This window comes from Hydra vulgaris, chromosome 12 (assembly GCF_038396675.1).
Source record: "Hydra vulgaris chromosome 12, alternate assembly HydraT2T_AEP".
In the NCBI taxonomy this organism is placed as follows: Eukaryota; Metazoa; Cnidaria; class Hydrozoa; order Anthoathecata; family Hydridae; genus Hydra; species Hydra vulgaris.
In genome coordinates this window covers 60451448-60471330 of record NC_088931.1, presented here as the reverse complement: position 1 = coordinate 60471330, position 19883 = coordinate 60451448, and the positions used below count along the sequence as shown (strand labels likewise).

Genomic DNA, 19883 nt, shown 5'->3' with positions numbered 1-19883 from the left:
CGCGATCAGTGATGTTTTTCTGCGACAACATGGGTTTCACTTTCTGTGTATAGGCATGATTTACCCATGTGGTCTTGCGCAAGTATTTACTGATAGCACTGTGTGAAATTATTTTTCCTCTTTCTTTGTAACTGTCTGAAAAATTCAGTTTCTTAGCTACAGTTCTCGTTCTAACTCCGACTTTGTCTTTGACCCACTTTCTGACCTTGTCTTTGGTTCTTGGTGAAAACTTTGTTGGCTTTCCAGGTCGCTGAGCATCTGTGACGTCACCCTCTTGTTTTCTTGCCCACTTCCTTACAGTATTTCGAGAAACTTTACACTGTCTAGTGATTTCTTTAATGCTTAATCCTTGACTACATAAAACTTGAATTCGGTGACGAAGTAACTGTTTATCAGAACTCATTTTCAGAGTAAATTGCTAAAAAACACATGTTATATAATACATGTTAGTAACATATACATATAATACATATAAATACACACAGAGTAATTAATGTAAATCATAAACAGACACCAAGTATCACTGATATAAATAAGGCAAATAAAAATAATGCTGATTATTTCTTGTAGCCAAAATGCTAAACATTAAAAAAGTGTAAACTTAATTTCTGACCCCGGTTTCGAAGAGTAGCAATACGTCATAAACAGTGAAGAAAAAATGTGTTATTAATTGGCAAACTAAGATCACATATTAAGGAGTAATAAGGACAATTTACTTAAAAATCGTGCTAAAACTATAGTCATAATGCCAAAGGCCATGGAAGACAAGGAGAATGAAAATATCATTTTTATGTATGTTGACAAAATGGCTCCCATAAACATTTTCTGAGGTCATATCCTATCTGAAGTGAGCGTTTTACGTGCAGAAAGTATAGTTACACCAAAATTCATACTATAGTATTTTTCGGGCTAAAGTAGCATTTAAGAGAGCAACTCAAAATCTTGTGTTTGTAACATGTGGGGGGTCAGAAATTAAGTATACACCCTGTATATATATATATATATATATATATATATATATATATATATATATATATATATATATATATATATATATATATATTTTATATATATATATATATGATTATATATTTCATATACTAAGTTTTATTTTATTCTGATTCACTCCCAACAAGGCTGAAAGCAGCCATTATTAATTTAGGAGTTACTGGAAAAAAATACAACTATAGAGCAAGGAAACGGTTCACTTAAAAAAGTTGAAAGTTGTATAAGTCAGGAAAACAGGAAGATGGGAGAGAGTTACAAAGAGTTGAAGTGTGGGAAAAAAAAACGACATATTTGCCTAATTACTAAATACTAGTACGTTTTATTTTAAAGCAGTATATCACTGTTGAAAGGAGCTATCATCTCTAGTTCCATCTAAAACTAATTAAATTAGTTATTACAATATTATTATTATTGTAGTTAATATAATTATTAAATAATAATAATAATAACTAAATTCAGGAACTAATGATAATAACACTTTTACGAATAAGAACTATGGTGACAGTATTTCTAAAAGTAACTTCAATTATACAAAATAAAACCTCTTTTTCTCTAAAAACACTTTAAGTTCTTAATTCGTCTTCAAAACATCCGTAATCTTAATTAAGCTATTTTGTCTGATGAAATTTCACATTATTCAAAGAGGACAACTTACTCCAATGTAGGACAATCTACTCCGGAGTAAAATGTCCTATCGGACAGTTTACTCCGACGGATAGTTTTCTCCGTCACAGTACTACTTTTCTGTAATTTTTAAAACAATTTTAGTAAATATGTTTTTGTTACGTCCGTAACTAAATAATTTTCAAAACCTCGTAAAACTTTGCAAGTGGTAGAAAATTTATCAAAAATAACCGCTGCGCAACAAAAATAACTCGCGTTTTTATTATTTTAAAGTTATTTTTATAGATGGTTTTTTGTTTGAAAATATTTAAACTTACTTTTAAAGACTTTTAATTAGTGAAAGTGGGGGACCATAACTTTAAAATAATAAAAATGCGAGTTGTTTTTTCCTATGTACTCTTTAGTACAAAATTTACGTTTTTAGTTATGTAGACTTTAATCTCTATTTTCTTTGAATAACTTGAACAAACTTCAGCTAAAACGTTTATTACAATTCAGTTATCTAAAAAGTATTTTTTAAAGTAGGAAAAAAGTGGAGTGGCATGAAACAAATTTTTGTTGTTGTGCAGTTTAAAAACAAAAGAAAAAATTCAGCTGTTTTCTTTTTTTTTCATTTGTTTTCTTTTTCTGGAATTTTAACTACATATTGATATGCAAGTTTTTTTTACATCAGTTTCATTTTCTTAGTTTCATTTTCTTAGTTTCATTTTCTTAGTTTCATTTTCTTAGTTTCATTTTCTTAGTTTCATTTTCTTAGTTTCATTTTCTTAGTTTCATTTTCTTAGTTTCATTTACATTTAGTCCATAATGCATAACAGATACTTGACGAAAATATGTTGAAAGTCTATCTTCTTATGCCTAATTGAAAATAAACTTATGCTGTCAGTCAAAGTAAAAACCATTGTGAAAGATTTTTTTATTAACCTTCATTTTCCGTTGTAAACTTGATTTCGAAATTTTATAGTCTTGAGCTTCTGCACGTGACAAACTACCAAATTTGAGAGCCATCACAACGGCATTTATTCTATGCTTTAACCAATTTGTCATTTGTTTGTTGATTCATGGTGGCAAATGAAGAAAAATCTGAGACATTTAACTCACTGATTTATTAATAAATTTATTTAACTGCACTAACAGAAATTCAGATTTTAGCAATAAATTTTAAATCATTTTAAGGAAAATATAATAGTAGCACAATTCTATTGAAATTGAATTAAACCTTTCAGCAATTATACCATTTAGGTTCATCACTGGTAGTCATAAGAAAATTATTTAACTGTCTGAGCCTATTGTGAACCATGTTTTAACACCAGTTGTAAATAGTATTCTTTAAAAATATATTACAATCCCAAAGTATGCATAGAATGATAAAAACTTTATTTAAATTAAAAATCAGATAAAAATCTCTCTGATTTTTTCAAAGATTTCACCTTTATTAAAGAAGAAATAGAGAAACAATCTCAAACAACATGCGAAAAAATAAAAAATGCTGCTATTTTAGCAAAGGAAAACTGTTTCTAACAAAAGAATCAGGAATTTACTCTAACTCATGGTGGACACCAGAAATTAAATCGTGCAAAGATATTCTCTCTTTCCACTTTATGGAATAGAAAAAATATAAATACAGCAGATCTCAATGCATTTCATTTAATTAATACAAGCTAGCTTGTAGCTTGTTTAATTAATACAAGCTAGCTTGTAGCTTGTTTAATTAATACAAGCTATCTTGTAGCTTGTTTAATTAATACAAGCTAGCTTGTAAAAATTTCCGCAAAATTGTAAAAGCAGCTCAAAACTTAAAAATTAATAAGATCACCTAAAACATTGAATACCTTTGAAAAAGTAATCCGCAAAAGTTTTGGAACAACATCCAAAGAATTAAATAAAATCCAAACACTCGTACTTTCACTATTGATAAAAAACATGATAAAAAAGAAATTGTAGAAGAATTTAGACAAAACTTAAGTACCATTCTCAACATTCCTACAATTACCAACAACAATTACAAACATAAAACGTTAACAATTACAAACATAAAATCGTCATATTCCACAACTCATAGATGAGCCTAATAAAATACTCGTATCAACTTCCGATATAGAAACTTTTATTCTTAAGCTTAAATATAATAGATCACGCGATTTCTGCGGAATTACTACAGAGCATCTTAAATACTCCTCTAACAACAACCTACTTACATGGCTTTCAAAGTTTTATAACAATATCTACAATAATGGAGCGGTGCCGGAGTACCTATCAACATCCATAATTGTTTCAATAGTAAAATCATATAAAAATCTCTTGATAATCCCGATAATTATCGCGAAATTAGTATCATGTCTATTTTAACAAAGCTTTTTAAATATATTATTATAGAAAAATGTCCGGAAATATTAGATAGGCACTCTCATCAATTTGGTTTTAAGCACAATAGCTCCACTCTTCATGAAGAATTCCTTTTAAACAAATCAATAAAATATTAAAATATTAATAACTCATCAATTTATATTTTTAGTTTAGATGCAAATAAGGCTTTCGATAGCTGTGGGATTTGTTGTTTGAAAAACGTTTTATAACAAAAAGTTACCACTACCAGTAGTACGCGTACCTTAGGCATTAAATCAAATCATTTCCGTTTGTCTCAAGGCGTGCAGCATGGATCAATTCTATCACCCATTTATATAATATATACACTCAAAGTATATTACTTTGCAATAAAAAAGTGTCTACACTGGTATTATTGCTTACGCAGACGACATAATCTTCCAAAATCCTACTCATTCTGGTTTACAAGAATTGGTTAATAAAGTTCAGTCACAATGCCAAAACCTATATATCAAACCTATATATCACTTAAAAAAGTGAGTTTATTATATCTGGTAAAAGTTCAATTACAAAAAATACAATTCAAATAAACGACTTTTCCCAACACCTCAATAATAAACTGAAACACCTCGAATTCCTATGGGATAATCAAAACCATTCACAAAATATAGAACACTTCAAACAGCAAATGTAAACGAATTTATTTTTCAGTTTCAATTAATTTCCAGAGCTCTTATAAAATCTGGTATTCATTTTTGTCAACCATTAGCTATAGTACATTTGTTCAAATCTCTGGCTGTACTGAATCTATCGTACGGCCTAGAAATTTGTTGTTATAATAACTAACTATATAATATATTGTTGTTATATCTATATATATATAACTATATAATATATTGTTGTTATAATAACTAACTATATAATAATTAACTTCTAGATAAATTGGACGCTGTTGGAAGGTCAGCATCAAAATTTCTCTTTAATATATCAAAGTACAGCAAAAACAACCTGCATTTCCTCTTTAAAGTTATTGACATATCTTCAATCCTCATTTGAACCAAATTAAATCTGTTTATCAGACTACTGAACATTCCGACTTGTTTTTTCCCTGATTTTGACTCAGATATCTGATGTTACTAAAGATAACCTATTTATCTACGAAGTAATAAAAATGTGCAATCAACTTGAATTAAACTTTGTCCAGTGTTTGAAAGAGAAGAAAAAAATAACAATTAAGCGTCGCTACGATGACGTAGGAGATAGTATAGCGGCATATTTGAACCATTCATTTGAATTCTGGAATATCAGAGAACAAAGACTAATATTTATAAATTTGATGGAGGAAAATATTCCAAGAAGAATTTTTTAAAGGAATTAGACTTTAGTCTGAAAGCATAAACTATTAGTTGTATCGTTTTATTTGTACCTGTAATTTGGGTGATAAAAAGAATAAATAAATAAACATAACCAAAATTTGTCTTTTGACTTGCTTTTTTACAAAACAAAATTTATTATAAAACTAAACATGTAGTTAACTAAATTGGGATAAAATTGGACCATTGTGTCCTGTTTCACCCCAATTCTCCTGTCCTCAAATCACCTCACTAGTAGTTGTGAGAAAATTTTTTATTTTATTTTTTCTTATCCAAATACTAACAATAATTTTTCAGTAAATAAATAAGACAATAAAGATTAATTAAAAACGAGAATGAATAAAATAGTAGCATAGATAAAAATTTAACAGGCAACAAAAAAATATTTACTATTATTGATGTCTTTAAAATGCAGGAAACTTGTTAGACTTATATTTTCAAGTATTTCGAAAATAACTTTAAAACTCAAAAGTACAATAATATGAAGTAGTAACTGTAAACTTATAACAAATATATAAAAAAATTATAACAAATATATAAAAAAATTATAACAAATATATAAAAAAATTATAACAAATATATAAAAAAATTTTGCGTTAATTATATTTCTGCTGAGACATTGCTCTGACCCACTTGATCTCAGCTCTACTCGTTTTTCTCTACTTTTTTTAGTTTTGAGTCAATTTTTGTATTATTTTCATTACGTTTTTGCAGTAACTTGAAGTTGAACAGTTTTTGAAAAGTGAAATTAAATAGATGTCATTTTCCTCCGACTTGAAAAAAAACTGAAGTAAGATATTAGATAGTTTTTAAAATAAGTAAGTTTTAGTTTTAAACTTTTTGAGAGCAACAAGTTGAGAGAAAAATTTTTTTATAAAAAAATATTTTATGATAACTTTGGATAAATTGATTTTTTTAGATCACACAGCATCTTTTTTTTAGATTGCAGATCATCTATTATTTTTAGATCACACAAAATCTTTTTTTAGATTACAGATCCTCAATTATTCTTAGATCACACAGTATCTTTTTTTTTAGATTACAGATCATCTATTATTTTTAGATCACAAAAACGACAATATTAAAGTAACCATATAATTTCTTTATTTGATAAAAATACAATCTCTTTTTTAAATCTATTTATTTAAAAAGTTGTACGTCTTTTAATTGTTGTATTGCATGACTTACATAATTTACTATATTGTAAAAAATGCTAATTTATTAAATTCTTTTGGGTTAGATTACTGGAAAAAATCAACTAGAATCCTTTCATCAGCGTTTTGATAAAGTTTATTCTAAAATAAAAAAATTTAAGAGAGATTTTAGGACCCAAACACAGGGCACAATGCATATAAACATGCATTAAAGCCTTGTAACGTGTTTACGGAAATTTTTTTCCTATTCATCATAGAAAATTTACTTATTTTAAAGATGTAAAAAAATTTTGGACGAACCCCTAAACTATTTATTTAAGAACAGGCGGGTTTGCCCCCATGTTTGTGTTATTCAAGATAAGTAACTTATTAGCATAGAGCGTTTTTAAATTTTTTTTATTTTGATATATATAAGAAATCTAATTGGAATCGGAAATTATGAACTGCAAAAAGTTAGGTAATCGGAGCATACCAAACCCTAAACCGACCCCTATTTATCCATTGTTACCAAAGTAGGAAAAAACAATTTTTTTTACTAGATAAAAAGGTAAAGACAATATTTTTCACTAAATCAAAATTCATTGACGAATTTATACTATAAAATAGAAATGACCACCAACTGGAAAAACACCAAACGGGAAATAACCACTAACTCTAACCATAAACTTTAGTAAGGTCAAATTTAAAATAAAAAAGATTTTAGAAAGCTCACCCTAGGGGCTATTCGCGTTCGAGATGGCTTTAGGAGATATTCCTAAGCTAGCTAATCCAGATTAGTTATAAAGAAAACTAAAACTTGAAAACCAATAAAACGTAACCCTTTATTTTTAGAATAATCCAAGAAATATATTTTTTTACATATCGTTTTTCTCTGTTTCTTTTCTATTACAAACTTGTTTGCTTACAAATGCATAAGTAAAATTAATTAACAATGCAACGGCAGTAGTCGATTTAAAAAAACGGCATTAGTCAAAATATATAATAGTCTAAATAAAACCTTAAAAAAGATTTTGGTACCAATAGACAGTTAAAAGAAAATTGCAAACCGAAACTTTATTTTAGAACGGATTGTGTACTGGAAATTAAATAAAAAATGTTTAAATAATAAAAATGTGCTGTTCAAACAACCAAAAAAAAGTTATTAAAAAAAAACAAAAAAACAAACAAACAAAAAAAAAATGAAACTCTTTCGACGTCTTTTATTCGATGCACGTTTTTTATTCGATTAAAGCCGAAGTTTTCTAAAAACATCGGAAGTTTCATTAAGGATCCATCTATAATAAAGAAACACAAAATAAAATAAAAACTTTACCGACGTTTAAAACGATTCCTTCAAAATGCTGCTGTAAGATTAATAAAACATTACCTTGATCGACACCGAACTGTTTCTCTCTTTATTAAAATCTACTGATAGAGTTGAATTTGGTTCGACTTTGTACTTTTTCTTATCCGACTCGCTGAGCCCTTGTTCTGAAATGCTGTCTAAAAGTCTGCTCATTGTTTCACGTCTTTTAATTTTAGCTTTATCCATGGCTTCTAACTTTAAAAGTACAGAATCGACTTTAGAAACTACGTTTCCGATACTATGCTCAACACGATCAACACGTCGTGCCAAACTTAAAACAAAAAATATTCTAATACGCTAATAAAACTATTCAAGTCAATAGTAATAAAATAAACACCTAACAAATTCAAGTATACAACACTTAACAAATATTCAATAATTTATTATAAATTTCGATACATATATATATATATATATATATATATATATATATATATATATATATATATATATATATATATATATATATATATATATGTATAAATATATATATATATATATATATATATATATATATATATATATATGTATATATATATATATATATGTATATCTCTCTCTCTCTCTCTTTATATATATATATATATATATATATATATATATATATATATATATATATATATATATATATATATATATATATATATATATATATATATATATATATATATATATATATATTAAGAGCAATCAGAAATCTTAATTTATTTTTGCTCTAATCTTTTAAGAACATTGAGCACTCTATTTTGTAGAATACATTTAAAATAATTTGTACACTGTTTCTAACCTAATAAAAATAAGAAATCAGAGAAAAACAAACATTTTTTAGTTCAATGAAATTATCCAGTAAAAATCCCTACTACAGTGACCAACCCAGAAAAGAGAAGAGAACAAAATAATACTTTTGTAACTGCAAATTTTGAAAATTTGATGAACAGTTTACACGGGATTATGAGACTAGCTGTTTTAGAAAATAAATTAAAGCCAGTTTTGAAAACACCTCTATTGTTTAAAAAACCAAAAAATATTTTGAAAAAAATTAGTAAATCAAGTTTAAATAGAGAACCAGACAGTTCCTAAACAGTGAATGTATGATTTTAAAACGCGCATCAAAACATTGTAAGTTATATACAATGTATCTTCAATTTGCTCTGTGATAAGACCATACGCAAAAAAAAAAAAAAAAATTATTAAAAATAATTAGGCAAAGTATGGATCATTAAATCACCAATGTCTTGTAATTTGAAAAATGCTATTTATTTTCTATCGTGTAATGGATGTGATGGGAAAACAACATATATAGGAAAATTAACTAAAATCTAATATTTAGAACTAATTTACAGATAAATTTGATCAGCATGTTTTTAAATGTCATAAAAGTGAACCTTTTTTCAAATGTTATAACTATCTAATAAGATACTATTCATATATAAGAATTTACTTCTTATATATGAATCTCACCTGCATAAACAGGGATATGACACGATGAATATAAATGTATTAGAGAAATAAAAAATCTTGTTTACCAAAAGATTTAAGTTCTTTTGTTATAAAATAACTTGGTTTGTTATATAAATCTTAATAACTTCCTTTTTAACTTTTATAAAAAGTTCAACATTAAAGATTTATATATATAATTGTAAAAAAAAATTTATACAGAGCTGAAGATTATATTATAAAAAATGAATATATGTTTTAAACAATTTTAAAATGTTAACAAAATTACTAATAAAAATAATTGCATATATAGAAAAAAAGGCACAGTAAACAGTAAAAGTTTCAGAAAATGTTTATTAAAGGTATTATTTAGTATATTATGTAGTAATGAGATCAATTAAATTTAATGATTTGTTTTTAAACTAAATATAACTAAAGTATAAACATTAAACATTAATTATGTAATTGCTAACATATATACACAAAAATGCAACCAAGTATTGAAAAGGGGAAATATGTCCCTTTATCTTCTTAAATCTCCTTTTTTTTTTACTTCAGAATTTTTTTTTTTTTCAACTCAGCTTCCAACTAATGGGTTACTTCTAAAACATTATAAATATTTAATTAGCAGTATATCAAAATTGTTTAAAAGAAATTATGATTAGAAAAATGGAGAAGTGTCTTGAAAAATCCTTTGCTTTTAAAAACTATATTATTAGAGAGGATAAAATAATATCAAAATTTGTGAAAACTCACAAAAAATGGGTACCAATGACCAAGGGAAAGAAATTATTTTAGTGACACAGGTAAAGCACATGATCAGACTTTAGTAATTCAAAATTTATTAGAATATTTTGAAGTTTTAGACCAAGTACTTACTGTGTGTGTTGATATCACAGCAACCAACACTGGTAGGAAAGAGGGTGCTATTACAATATTGACAAGAGTGATTCAGAAATCTTTATTGTGGCTATATATTTAGCATCACATACATAAATTACATATTAAACATATTTACAAAGCAATAACTGGAGATAACACCAAGAGACCAAGAAAGACCCTTCACTCAAACTTTAAGTAGCAATGGGAAATTTTTGTCTCATTTTTATCTACTTGTAGTGCCGCTTCTAGTTTTAAAAAGTTTGAAGAGAATACTCATATAATTAGTTCTGAAATTCATCAGATATACTTGAGAGAAAAGAAACAATTTGGTTCTCCAAATTAAGATTTTCCCCCATAAAGATTACAGGCATCTTGTGGATTACTTAGCTTTTTCCTTATCTTAATTTTCAGTCTGACAAACTAAAAAAACTTTAGGACTAACCAACCAGGTCACAAAGTTAGATTCATAGCAGATGCTTTGTATCACATGACATCGTTTTTGGAATTGACATTGCCACTTAAACTATTTAAATCAAGACCAGCAGATTCTAGTCTTTAAAGTTTGTTTATGCTCCAGGTTTTTAGAATCTAGTCTTACTGAACATTCAGTATTGAAAGACTTCAATTAATTCAAGGTAGCTAAAATCATAAAAGAGGAAATTGATGTAGAAAATTCACTCTTAAAACGTTTAAAATCCCACTACTGGTATCTTTCACTTAAGGCAATAGCCATGGCTCTTGCTGATTCAGACCTTATAATTCAAATAAATTCTGACATTTTGAAGGCCTTTTAGGAGCACAAGTTCCTAACATTAGTGAAATTAATAAAGAAAAACTTCCTGTTTTAGAAGATGAAAACAATTCTTGTTTTAGTAGATGAAAACACTAAGGTTTGTGAACTTGTTACCTGTGAAAGCTGGTTTCTTTTTGTCTTTAGTAAAGAAAATAAATATTTGGTTGAAGCATGTCAGAATAAAAAATTTTTAGACTAGATACCCTTTTACAAGAAATTTGCACTTTTTATTAAACATCTCAGTGTCATAAATGATTGTGCTGACAGAAATATTGGACTTATACAAAAGTTTGTGAACTCTTCACACTCTAAGGATCAGAGACAAAACATTTTACTAGTTGTTCGAGAAAATTGAAAACAGATTTCAAAGAATGTTTATCAGAAAGTTCTTGTTAATTGAAACAAATAATGTTATTTGAAATGCAAATATGTTAAACTCTTTTTGTTAATTATTTCAGATAGAAGTTAATAATACTAATAATATAAAATTATACAGTTAGTTGGCTAAAAGTAATAACCATTTAGTTATTACTTTTAGCCAACCAACTTGAGGATATATTAAAGGCCTAAAAAGTGTCAAACTTCTTAGGGTAAAAATCCTAAAATCCTAAAATGCTTAATATTTGTTCAATTTGTGTAAACTTTACATTTAAAGGTTCATAATTTAAATTTAAACAACTTTTATTCATTAAGACATTTTCTTTTAACACCTAAATTAAAAAAACTATTTACAGAAAACTAAAAACATTTAGACTTTTTTTCCCAATAATTAACTCATTTAATATCTATTTGGTTGTTTTTCAGATAGATTTTTAATTAGCAATGATTCAGATCCTGATTGTAGTGGAATCAAATTTTGAACAAAATCGAACAAAACTATAAATGCCTTTGAAAAGAAATTTACCTATTTTATTTGTTGTAACTTTTGTTAAAGTTATAAAAATCTAAAAAAAAAAAAAAATCTTTCAAATCAATGCTTCATTAGAATTCTGAATTCCTATTAAAAGCTATTTTTTTTAAAAAACTGTTTTTTTTAAAAGCTATTAAAAGGATCCCAAACCTCCGAGACATGATGTGTTCATACTAAAGAGAATGATAAAAAAAATGTTTGAGCTATATTTTTTTAGTTAAAACAAAAGAATAAATGCATACCAAGAAAAACTAATTTTTTCTTTTGTTTTAATAAAAAAAATTTATCCTAAACATTTTTTTTAATTATTCTTTTTAATGTGAACACAACATGTCTCGGATGTTTGGGATCCCTTTAAAAGCAATTTTTTTATATATATTACTAAAAATCTCTTTTTCAGGTATCAAATAAGAGATAGAGCTGACGCAGCTATTACTTTTGCTACATTGGTAGATTTTAGAGTCATCAGCGAAGATAAAATGCAGTGTGTCATTGACAAGTAATTATTTCTATCATTCGAATTACTACTAAGTACCTATATACAGTCATTTAGTTATAATTATTATAATTATAATTACTTTAACACAACAATATCTTTTAAAGACAAATTAGAAAGGAAAAGGAAAAATTCCAAGCAGAAGCACAGAAAGTAGAAAAAACCTTGTTCAAAAAGGTTACAGACTTCGATGGCAGGAGAGATGTAACCATTGTGAATTGTATAATTTATGGGTAATATCTTACTTCAACACTGCTGGAGGAGCATTTTATCATCATTGGTAAGCCAGGCCCCAGTCGACATGCCTCATCTGAAGACGTCTGACACACGCCATACAGATGTTTGGATGTCCGTGAGACGTCTGAAGGTCGTTCCCTGGACGACCTGTGCCCACTGAAGTAAGTAACACTAAATATCAAGCTTCTAAAAGTTATGAAAACTAAACTACCTATATTTATAAAATATTAGGTATCCATTTATTAAAAATTTCTATTTTAACCCTGATCACGTTGCATCAAAAAGCGCCCAAAAAATAGATGTAGCGCATGAATTATTTGAAACACTACAGGGAACAGAGCTTCAAATAAGACTAAACTTAGCAAAAGCAGATGAAATTAATGTTAATACTTGTCATTTACGTTGTTCTATTATATATTTGGAAGTTTTTCTAGAAGTTCCAATACAGTTTTTCTAGAAGTTCCAATACAGAATTTATTGAAAAACCACTTAAGTTAAGACATTTGTGTCACATCTAAATGTTGAAAGACATGTAAAACTTGTTACAGAAGCTTCAGCATCTATAGTAAAAAACGATTTCTGAAATGAGGTTATTCGAAACAAAGATAGGCCCACAAAATTAGTTAATATTTCACATACCAAAAAACAATTTTAAATTGCAATGTTTAATATATTATTTTGTGTTTTATATATAAATAATTCTACAATTGTAAGGATTTTGTAGATGTAATATTTTGAAAGTATCGGCTGTCATACTTTTGTATTATATGCCACTATTTAAATTGAAAAACAATAAAACTTTTAGACTTTTGGCAATAACTTCTTAAATAAAGTTTTTAGAAAAAAGTGTTATTTAAATGAACAATGTTCTGAATTTAATTCTGCATCTTTTGTTACCTTATTTATGCTTGTAGCTTATTTTATAATGCAATTATGATTATTTTTGCATTTTTAATATGTAAAAATGTGAAAAAAATTTACATTCTGAGACTAAAACTTAAGTGGGTCAACTAAAACTCTTAACCACTAATTTTTTTCTTCATTATTATGTTTTACAAATCTAAAGCCAGATATTAGATAGGAACACTTTTGAGATAAAATTTTATAACCCACCTTAAAATATATATATATATATATATATATATATATATATATATATATATATATATATATATATATATATATATATATATATATATATATATATATATACACACACACACACACACACACACACACACACTAGAGTTGGTTGAAAAATAAAATATATTATACTTCTTTATAACTTAAATATAGTTTAAAGATGCTTATAAAAGCACAAATATATGTGTGTATATATATATATATATATATATATATATATATATATATATATATATATATATATATATATATATATACACCTATATCTTGCATGGTCATTGTTAATTCTTACTATAAAATGTAAACTTCATTAAAAAAAAAAATCAAATTCGAAGATCAGAAAAAATTTTGAAAATTGAAAAAAAAATTTTAAATTGATAAATTGACTGTCCAAACCAAAACCTTCAGTTGATGTAGCAGCACTCTTTGCATGTTGTACCTTTTTGTCAATTTATGTAGCAGTACTCCTTGCATGTTCTACCTATTTTTCAGTAAAGTGTACTTATCTTTGTCATTTTTTGAGACAAAGAGTCGTTTAGAATCGTTTTTTACCAATTTAAACAAACAACAAATTTAAAATTTTTAATATGGGAATATATATATATATATATATATATATATATATATTGATATATATATGTATGTATGTATGTATGTATGTATGTATGTATGTATGTATGTATGTATGTATGTATGTATGTATGTATCCTTAGTAGCAAGCATCATTGGTGTAATATTGATACAATACTTATCTCAATATTGGCTAATTATTGTTAACATTATTGCAACCAATATAAAATGTCCACATTTTGATATATATAGCCAATATTGATATGAAATATTGGCAATATATAAAGTGCCAACATTTTTTTATCATTATCCTTATAAAAATATCGGTTAACATTTTATATACATTTTTACTTGAGGGTTTATAAAAACTTGAATTATTGATTTATTATGGAGATTTAAATCTATCAGAATTCTATAAAACAATTTATCTCAGTTTTCAGAGCAATTACTTCAGTTAAAAATCTAATTAAAGCCCATAATTAACAAGAGTTATTAAAGCAATTTAATTTATTTAATTGTATATTTGTTACGTATGCGTACAACTATGTAAAAACGTCAATATTGAAAATCTAATGAACCAATACTGGCACATCAATATTAGCCAATATGAGCATGCCAATACACCTCCTATATTGGCATTCAAATATTAAACAAACAATATTGGAGCAATATCGGGATATGTATGTATGTATGTATGTATGTATGTATATATATATATATTTATATATATATACAAGTATATATATATATATTTATATATATATACAAGCACATGATTGTTTACACTGTACAATCACTTACATTCTAGACATGTTATGCCAAATACAAACTTGATAACTTACACAGTAAATTCTTCATATCCAACTTTTTTTTTGCTTGAGCCAGATTCACTATCAGCATCACTCCCATCATTTTCTTCCTCACTGGTTGATCGAACACTTAACTTACTTTGAAGCTTTTTAATATCACTTTTTGCTTTGCTTACTTCTTCAATTTCTTCACTTACTTTGCTCTTAATAAAAAAAATACTTGCATGAATTAAAGTATAATAAATACAATATAAAATAAAACTTGAAGAATATATATTAAATGAGAGCATATTAAAGCATATTTATTATAAAAATTTTATCATAAAAAAATTTAGAATCTTAGAGCCTTTAAGTCATATTCAGGACTAGACTAAGAAAATTGACATTAAAAGCCTAGCATTTGGCTGGGTCTTCAGCTTTTAAAATACCAGTCAATTACAAAAAATATTATTAAATATAAAAGAAAAAACTATTTATAATAATCACCTTTTGCCCTTCCAAATCAATATGCATTATTTTTTGTTCTAATTCGTTAAGGGTTCGATCTCCATCAACATCATAACGAGCAAACACGGCTTCAATTTCAGCATCTGCATGACCACGTCTGAAATTATTTTAAAAAAAATTATTGTTTGTTTGTATTAAATATATTAAACACTTTATTTTAACAGTTTACTCACAATTTTAATTCTGCTCTCCATTCTTCAAAATCTACCATATTATCTTGGTTTGCATCAGCATTCTGAAGAGCTTTTTGAATGTCAACAATCTTTTCTCTTTTAAATGATAACTTGCTCATCATTTTATCATATCCTTTTTTGAAGTAATCACCAACTTGAAACTCATCTGCTTGCTCAGCAAGATCCGATTTCACTTCGGCATAAGTGTCATTAATGATAGCTAAGAACATGTTGATCAAGACAAAGAACACAAAGAACACATATGTGATGAAAAAAACTGGACCAACTTTAGGACTAGCTGCTATCAATGATGGGAAATCAAAATCACCAAGTATGATTCGAAACAATGTAAAACTGCAAAGATTGTTAACACAATTTTTTGTATATAATTTCTTCATGTAATATATTACAAAGAAACTTCAGGTTCTAATCAATAAATGCTTTAAAATTACAAACAAAATAAATATTTAACTCTAAGATTTTCTCTGACCATAACAGGTTTTTTTGAATTTTTTTAAATATCAAAATTTATTTGAGGTCAATGAAATAAATTCCAGCATATAAAGTAAAAATTCTTCCTGACCAGTTATTTTGACCAACTAGATAAGACAAAAAAAACACAATTAAAATACTAAAAATATGATATCCAGGTGTTTTGTATCTGATGCCTTGTATGTAGTATTCTTTTTTTAATAACCAACAACTTTTTCTAGTCGATCGAATAGACATTTAATATGAAGTTTGGGTAAATAAATATTTTAATTTGATGGAAATATAAATTAGCTTAGATACCAGATGAAAAACTCAATTATAAATAAGAATAAGATAAAACATGATAAATACAGAAAAAATCAGTTTATTTCAAAAAAGTTTTACACCTTCTAGAACACCATCAATGAAACACTCCATATATCTGATTTACACATAAAGAGTAAACATTCTATTAGTAAAAATCACTTAGATTTTGGCTTTTCATTAAAATGAAATTGTAATAAGTATTTACTCTACAAAAAGAATTCAGAGTTGAATCAGGGAGAACAAGTCAGAATTGAATCAGAGAGATTGATTAAAACTTTTACATCAACTAAAATTATTTCCAGTTGATGCTCAACAACAATATTTTGTAGTTGAAGAAACTTTCTTTAATATGGTTTTGAATCAAAACATAGACTTCAATCATAGAAAATCAAAACATAGAAATTCTTGTTATCTTTTTCATACCCAAACCATATAGCTTGACATTACGAAGTTTAAAAAGGTTTATCATTAACTCATTGAACCTCACATGCTATTTTCAATAGACAATAGTTGAAGTGTTCAAGCTAGTTAAAGTAATTAATGTAAAAGGTTGAAGTGTATTTTTGAGGGTAAATAAGTTTTTGAGGTAAATAGAGTAAGTAAATTTTAAAGATAAGCACAGTGAGTGTTGGGGTAAGTGAATGTTAGGGGTAAGCGCAGTGAGTGTTGGGAAAAGTGAATAATAAAGGTAAATGAATTTTAGAAATAAGTGTAGTGAGTGTACATAGATTGACCATAAGTTGTGATAATCTTGGTAATAAAAAATAAAACACTTTTCAAGAAAGAATAGCTTCTATAATTATTAATGCTCAAACAATACAAAATATCAATTTCAATGTTGAATCATGGCAAATGAATTGTAAACATTAAGCTCAAAGATCACATAAGTCATACTTTAAAATTCTTTAGTAAAAATATTATACTAAAAACAACTGGAAAACAATTTTTAATTCTTTCTATCTATATATCTTCGTAAATCAGCCTCATTATAAGAGGTGTTTAAATGCTGTCTAAACATGTATAAAGCCAAAAAAAACCCGCTAAAATAAAATATAAGTAAGGTTAAATAAAAGCAATAACAATACATTCAGTAACTTATTTTCAATGGAAGCTATGGAAGCCATTTTATCTCACTTCATTGTATAAAATGCCTTGGTTACCAACTTTCAGTAGACAGTGGTGCTTTTTTAGTTTCAAAAATAAGAATAACTTTAAATACAGCTAAAGAATTAAATAGAAGTTAATGTGTAAATTTAAAAGATTTAGATTTAGTTAAAATCACAGTTCCAATTGAATTGTGCAGTCTAAAATTCTGTGGTTAATTTTATCAGACAAAATTACTTATTTTTACTTATTTTGAAACTTGTTTCTAACCACTCTTAATACAATTAAAAAATTATTAATAACTCACTTGAAGCTGTGATTTTTCTTTGAAAAAATTGACTTGTAAAAATTTATCATTTTCTTTAATTTCTTTCTTGTATTTAACTGTTTCAGTTATTTGATTAAAAAATTATTTAAAGATAGTAATAAAAAAAAAAGGAAAAAAGTTCTTACATGCAGTTAAGAAAAGTACTATAGTCTTGAACTTGAGTTCCTAAAAGAAGATAACCCCATTGAGCATATGCACAAAAAACAATAGAAAACATCACTGCAAAGCCTCCAATATCTTTTGCACACCTGGAAAGTGTTGATTGTAGCTGAGTCATTGTCTTATTGAAACTTATATACTTAAAAACCTAAAATTAAAATAAAAACTTTAATTTAATAATTTAATAACAAAGAATAATCAATAATAAAGAAAAAATGAAAATAAAATAGATTTTTTTAGAACTAGGACATCGAAATTAATTACAATTATTAGGCTGTAGATAAGAATGTCAATAAAACATACTTTTATCCATGATAGAAAAACTGCTACTGCAACAAAGTCATTGAACCTTGTCTGCCAATCACTCAACGATTCAAAATTTGCATACTCATCTTGTTTTTCTAATAACAGACGCAAAATTTTGTTAACTGTTACTGTTCGATAGATATTAAACGCCATGCAAATAAATCCCATGCCAATGACAACTAGATCTAAGATGTTCCACATATCAGAGAAATACTTTTTACCATGCCTCTTAATTTCTAAAGATTCTTCAATGAAATAATATACAATAAACACAATAAATAATCCTTCACAAGCCATCACAAAGTGATCCATAGTAGTAACATAGCGCAATAGTTTTAGAGTGCGGAAAGTTGAAAATGTAAGACAACCACCAGTAGCTGGAAACTCAAAGAGCAATCTGAAAAGAAAAAAAAAGGAAAAATGCAAATAGTGCAGAAAAATTTATTCATTCTGTTTTTTTCAATCAAAATTTTTGATAAACTATGTTAAACAGTTTATCAAACAAACATTCAACATGAAAATCAAATTAATTTAAAAAAAAACTCTTTTAAATATTTATGCAAAAAAAAATTTTTTTGTACATAAATATGTAAAAAGAATTGTTTTTTTTTACATATTTATCTCAATAAAGGCATACAATAAAATATGTATACAATAAAAGTATACAACATTTTTATACTTTGTATAAAATGTATTGTATAAAATATGTATACAATAAAAGTCTACAATATAAGAAGGCAAGTCTTTTTTTTTGTTCTTTTATTTTTTATGTTATATGTTACAACCCTTTCTCAATTCTACAACACCGAAACACAAAATGGTTGCTGGATGTTACTAGGATGTACTACTGTGATCAAATTGTAGTAGGGTTAGAAATTTGTATCTTTAGTTAACACTACTTTCAATACACTACAGAGCTTTAAAGTTTAAACCTACCTTAGGGCTCAGGAAGTAACACACTCAACCTGTTTCCGATGCAACAGATTTGTTTAATAAGGTTTATTGCAAATAAAATAAACTTAAAAAAATAATTTAGAAGTCACACTGCAATACTCTTTGATGCATTGGACAGGTGAAGTAAATAATAATAATAATAAAAAAGGCAACAATATTCTATGGAAGAACTAACAATAGATTTATATAGATAGAGAATGGAATCAGGACCAAGGATAAAGCCCTTATGGTGCCTCAGAAGTTACTGAAAATGAAGAGAGAGTGTTGTTTATCAAGGACAACTTCAAAACTGCAGTAAGAAAAGAATTTCAACAGCCCTGGCCTCACTGCACTTATCCAATGAAATCCATACTAATTTTCATAGTAAATTTGTTAGATATGAGATATTTGAAGTTTGTTAATTAAAGAACTTGGAAACATTAGTAAGAAGACTGATTGAGACATAGTA

The 19883-nt window shown here is 26.5% G+C and overlaps 1 protein-coding gene across 9 annotated transcripts in view; it reads right to left on the bottom strand.

The window, feature by feature from the left end:
- Positions 1-7280: 7280 nt before the first annotated feature.
- Positions 7281-19883, bottom strand: part of LOC100212565 (polycystin-2) — a 54911-nt gene continuing 42308 nt past the window's right edge. For 5 of the 9 annotated variants that reach the window (XM_065813948.1, XM_065813949.1, XM_065813955.1 and 2 more), the window contains 7 exons: positions 18479-18878; positions 18142-18323; positions 15787-16140; positions 15593-15710; positions 15140-15309; positions 7851-8100; positions 7281-7725 (listed from right to left, as the gene is read on the bottom strand). In XM_065813948.1, the coding sequence (XP_065670020.1) occupies positions 7702-7725; positions 7851-8100; positions 15140-15309; positions 15593-15710; positions 15787-16140; positions 18142-18323; positions 18479-18878 (1498 nt within the window). In that variant the 3' untranslated portion in view covers positions 7281-7701. Of the gene's footprint in view, positions 7759-7850; positions 8101-15139; positions 15310-15592; positions 15711-15786; positions 16141-18141; positions 18324-18478; positions 18879-19883 lie in introns of all 9 variants that reach the window. The other 4 variants (XM_065813950.1, XM_065813952.1, XM_065813957.1 and 1 more) reach the window with 1 other exon arrangement.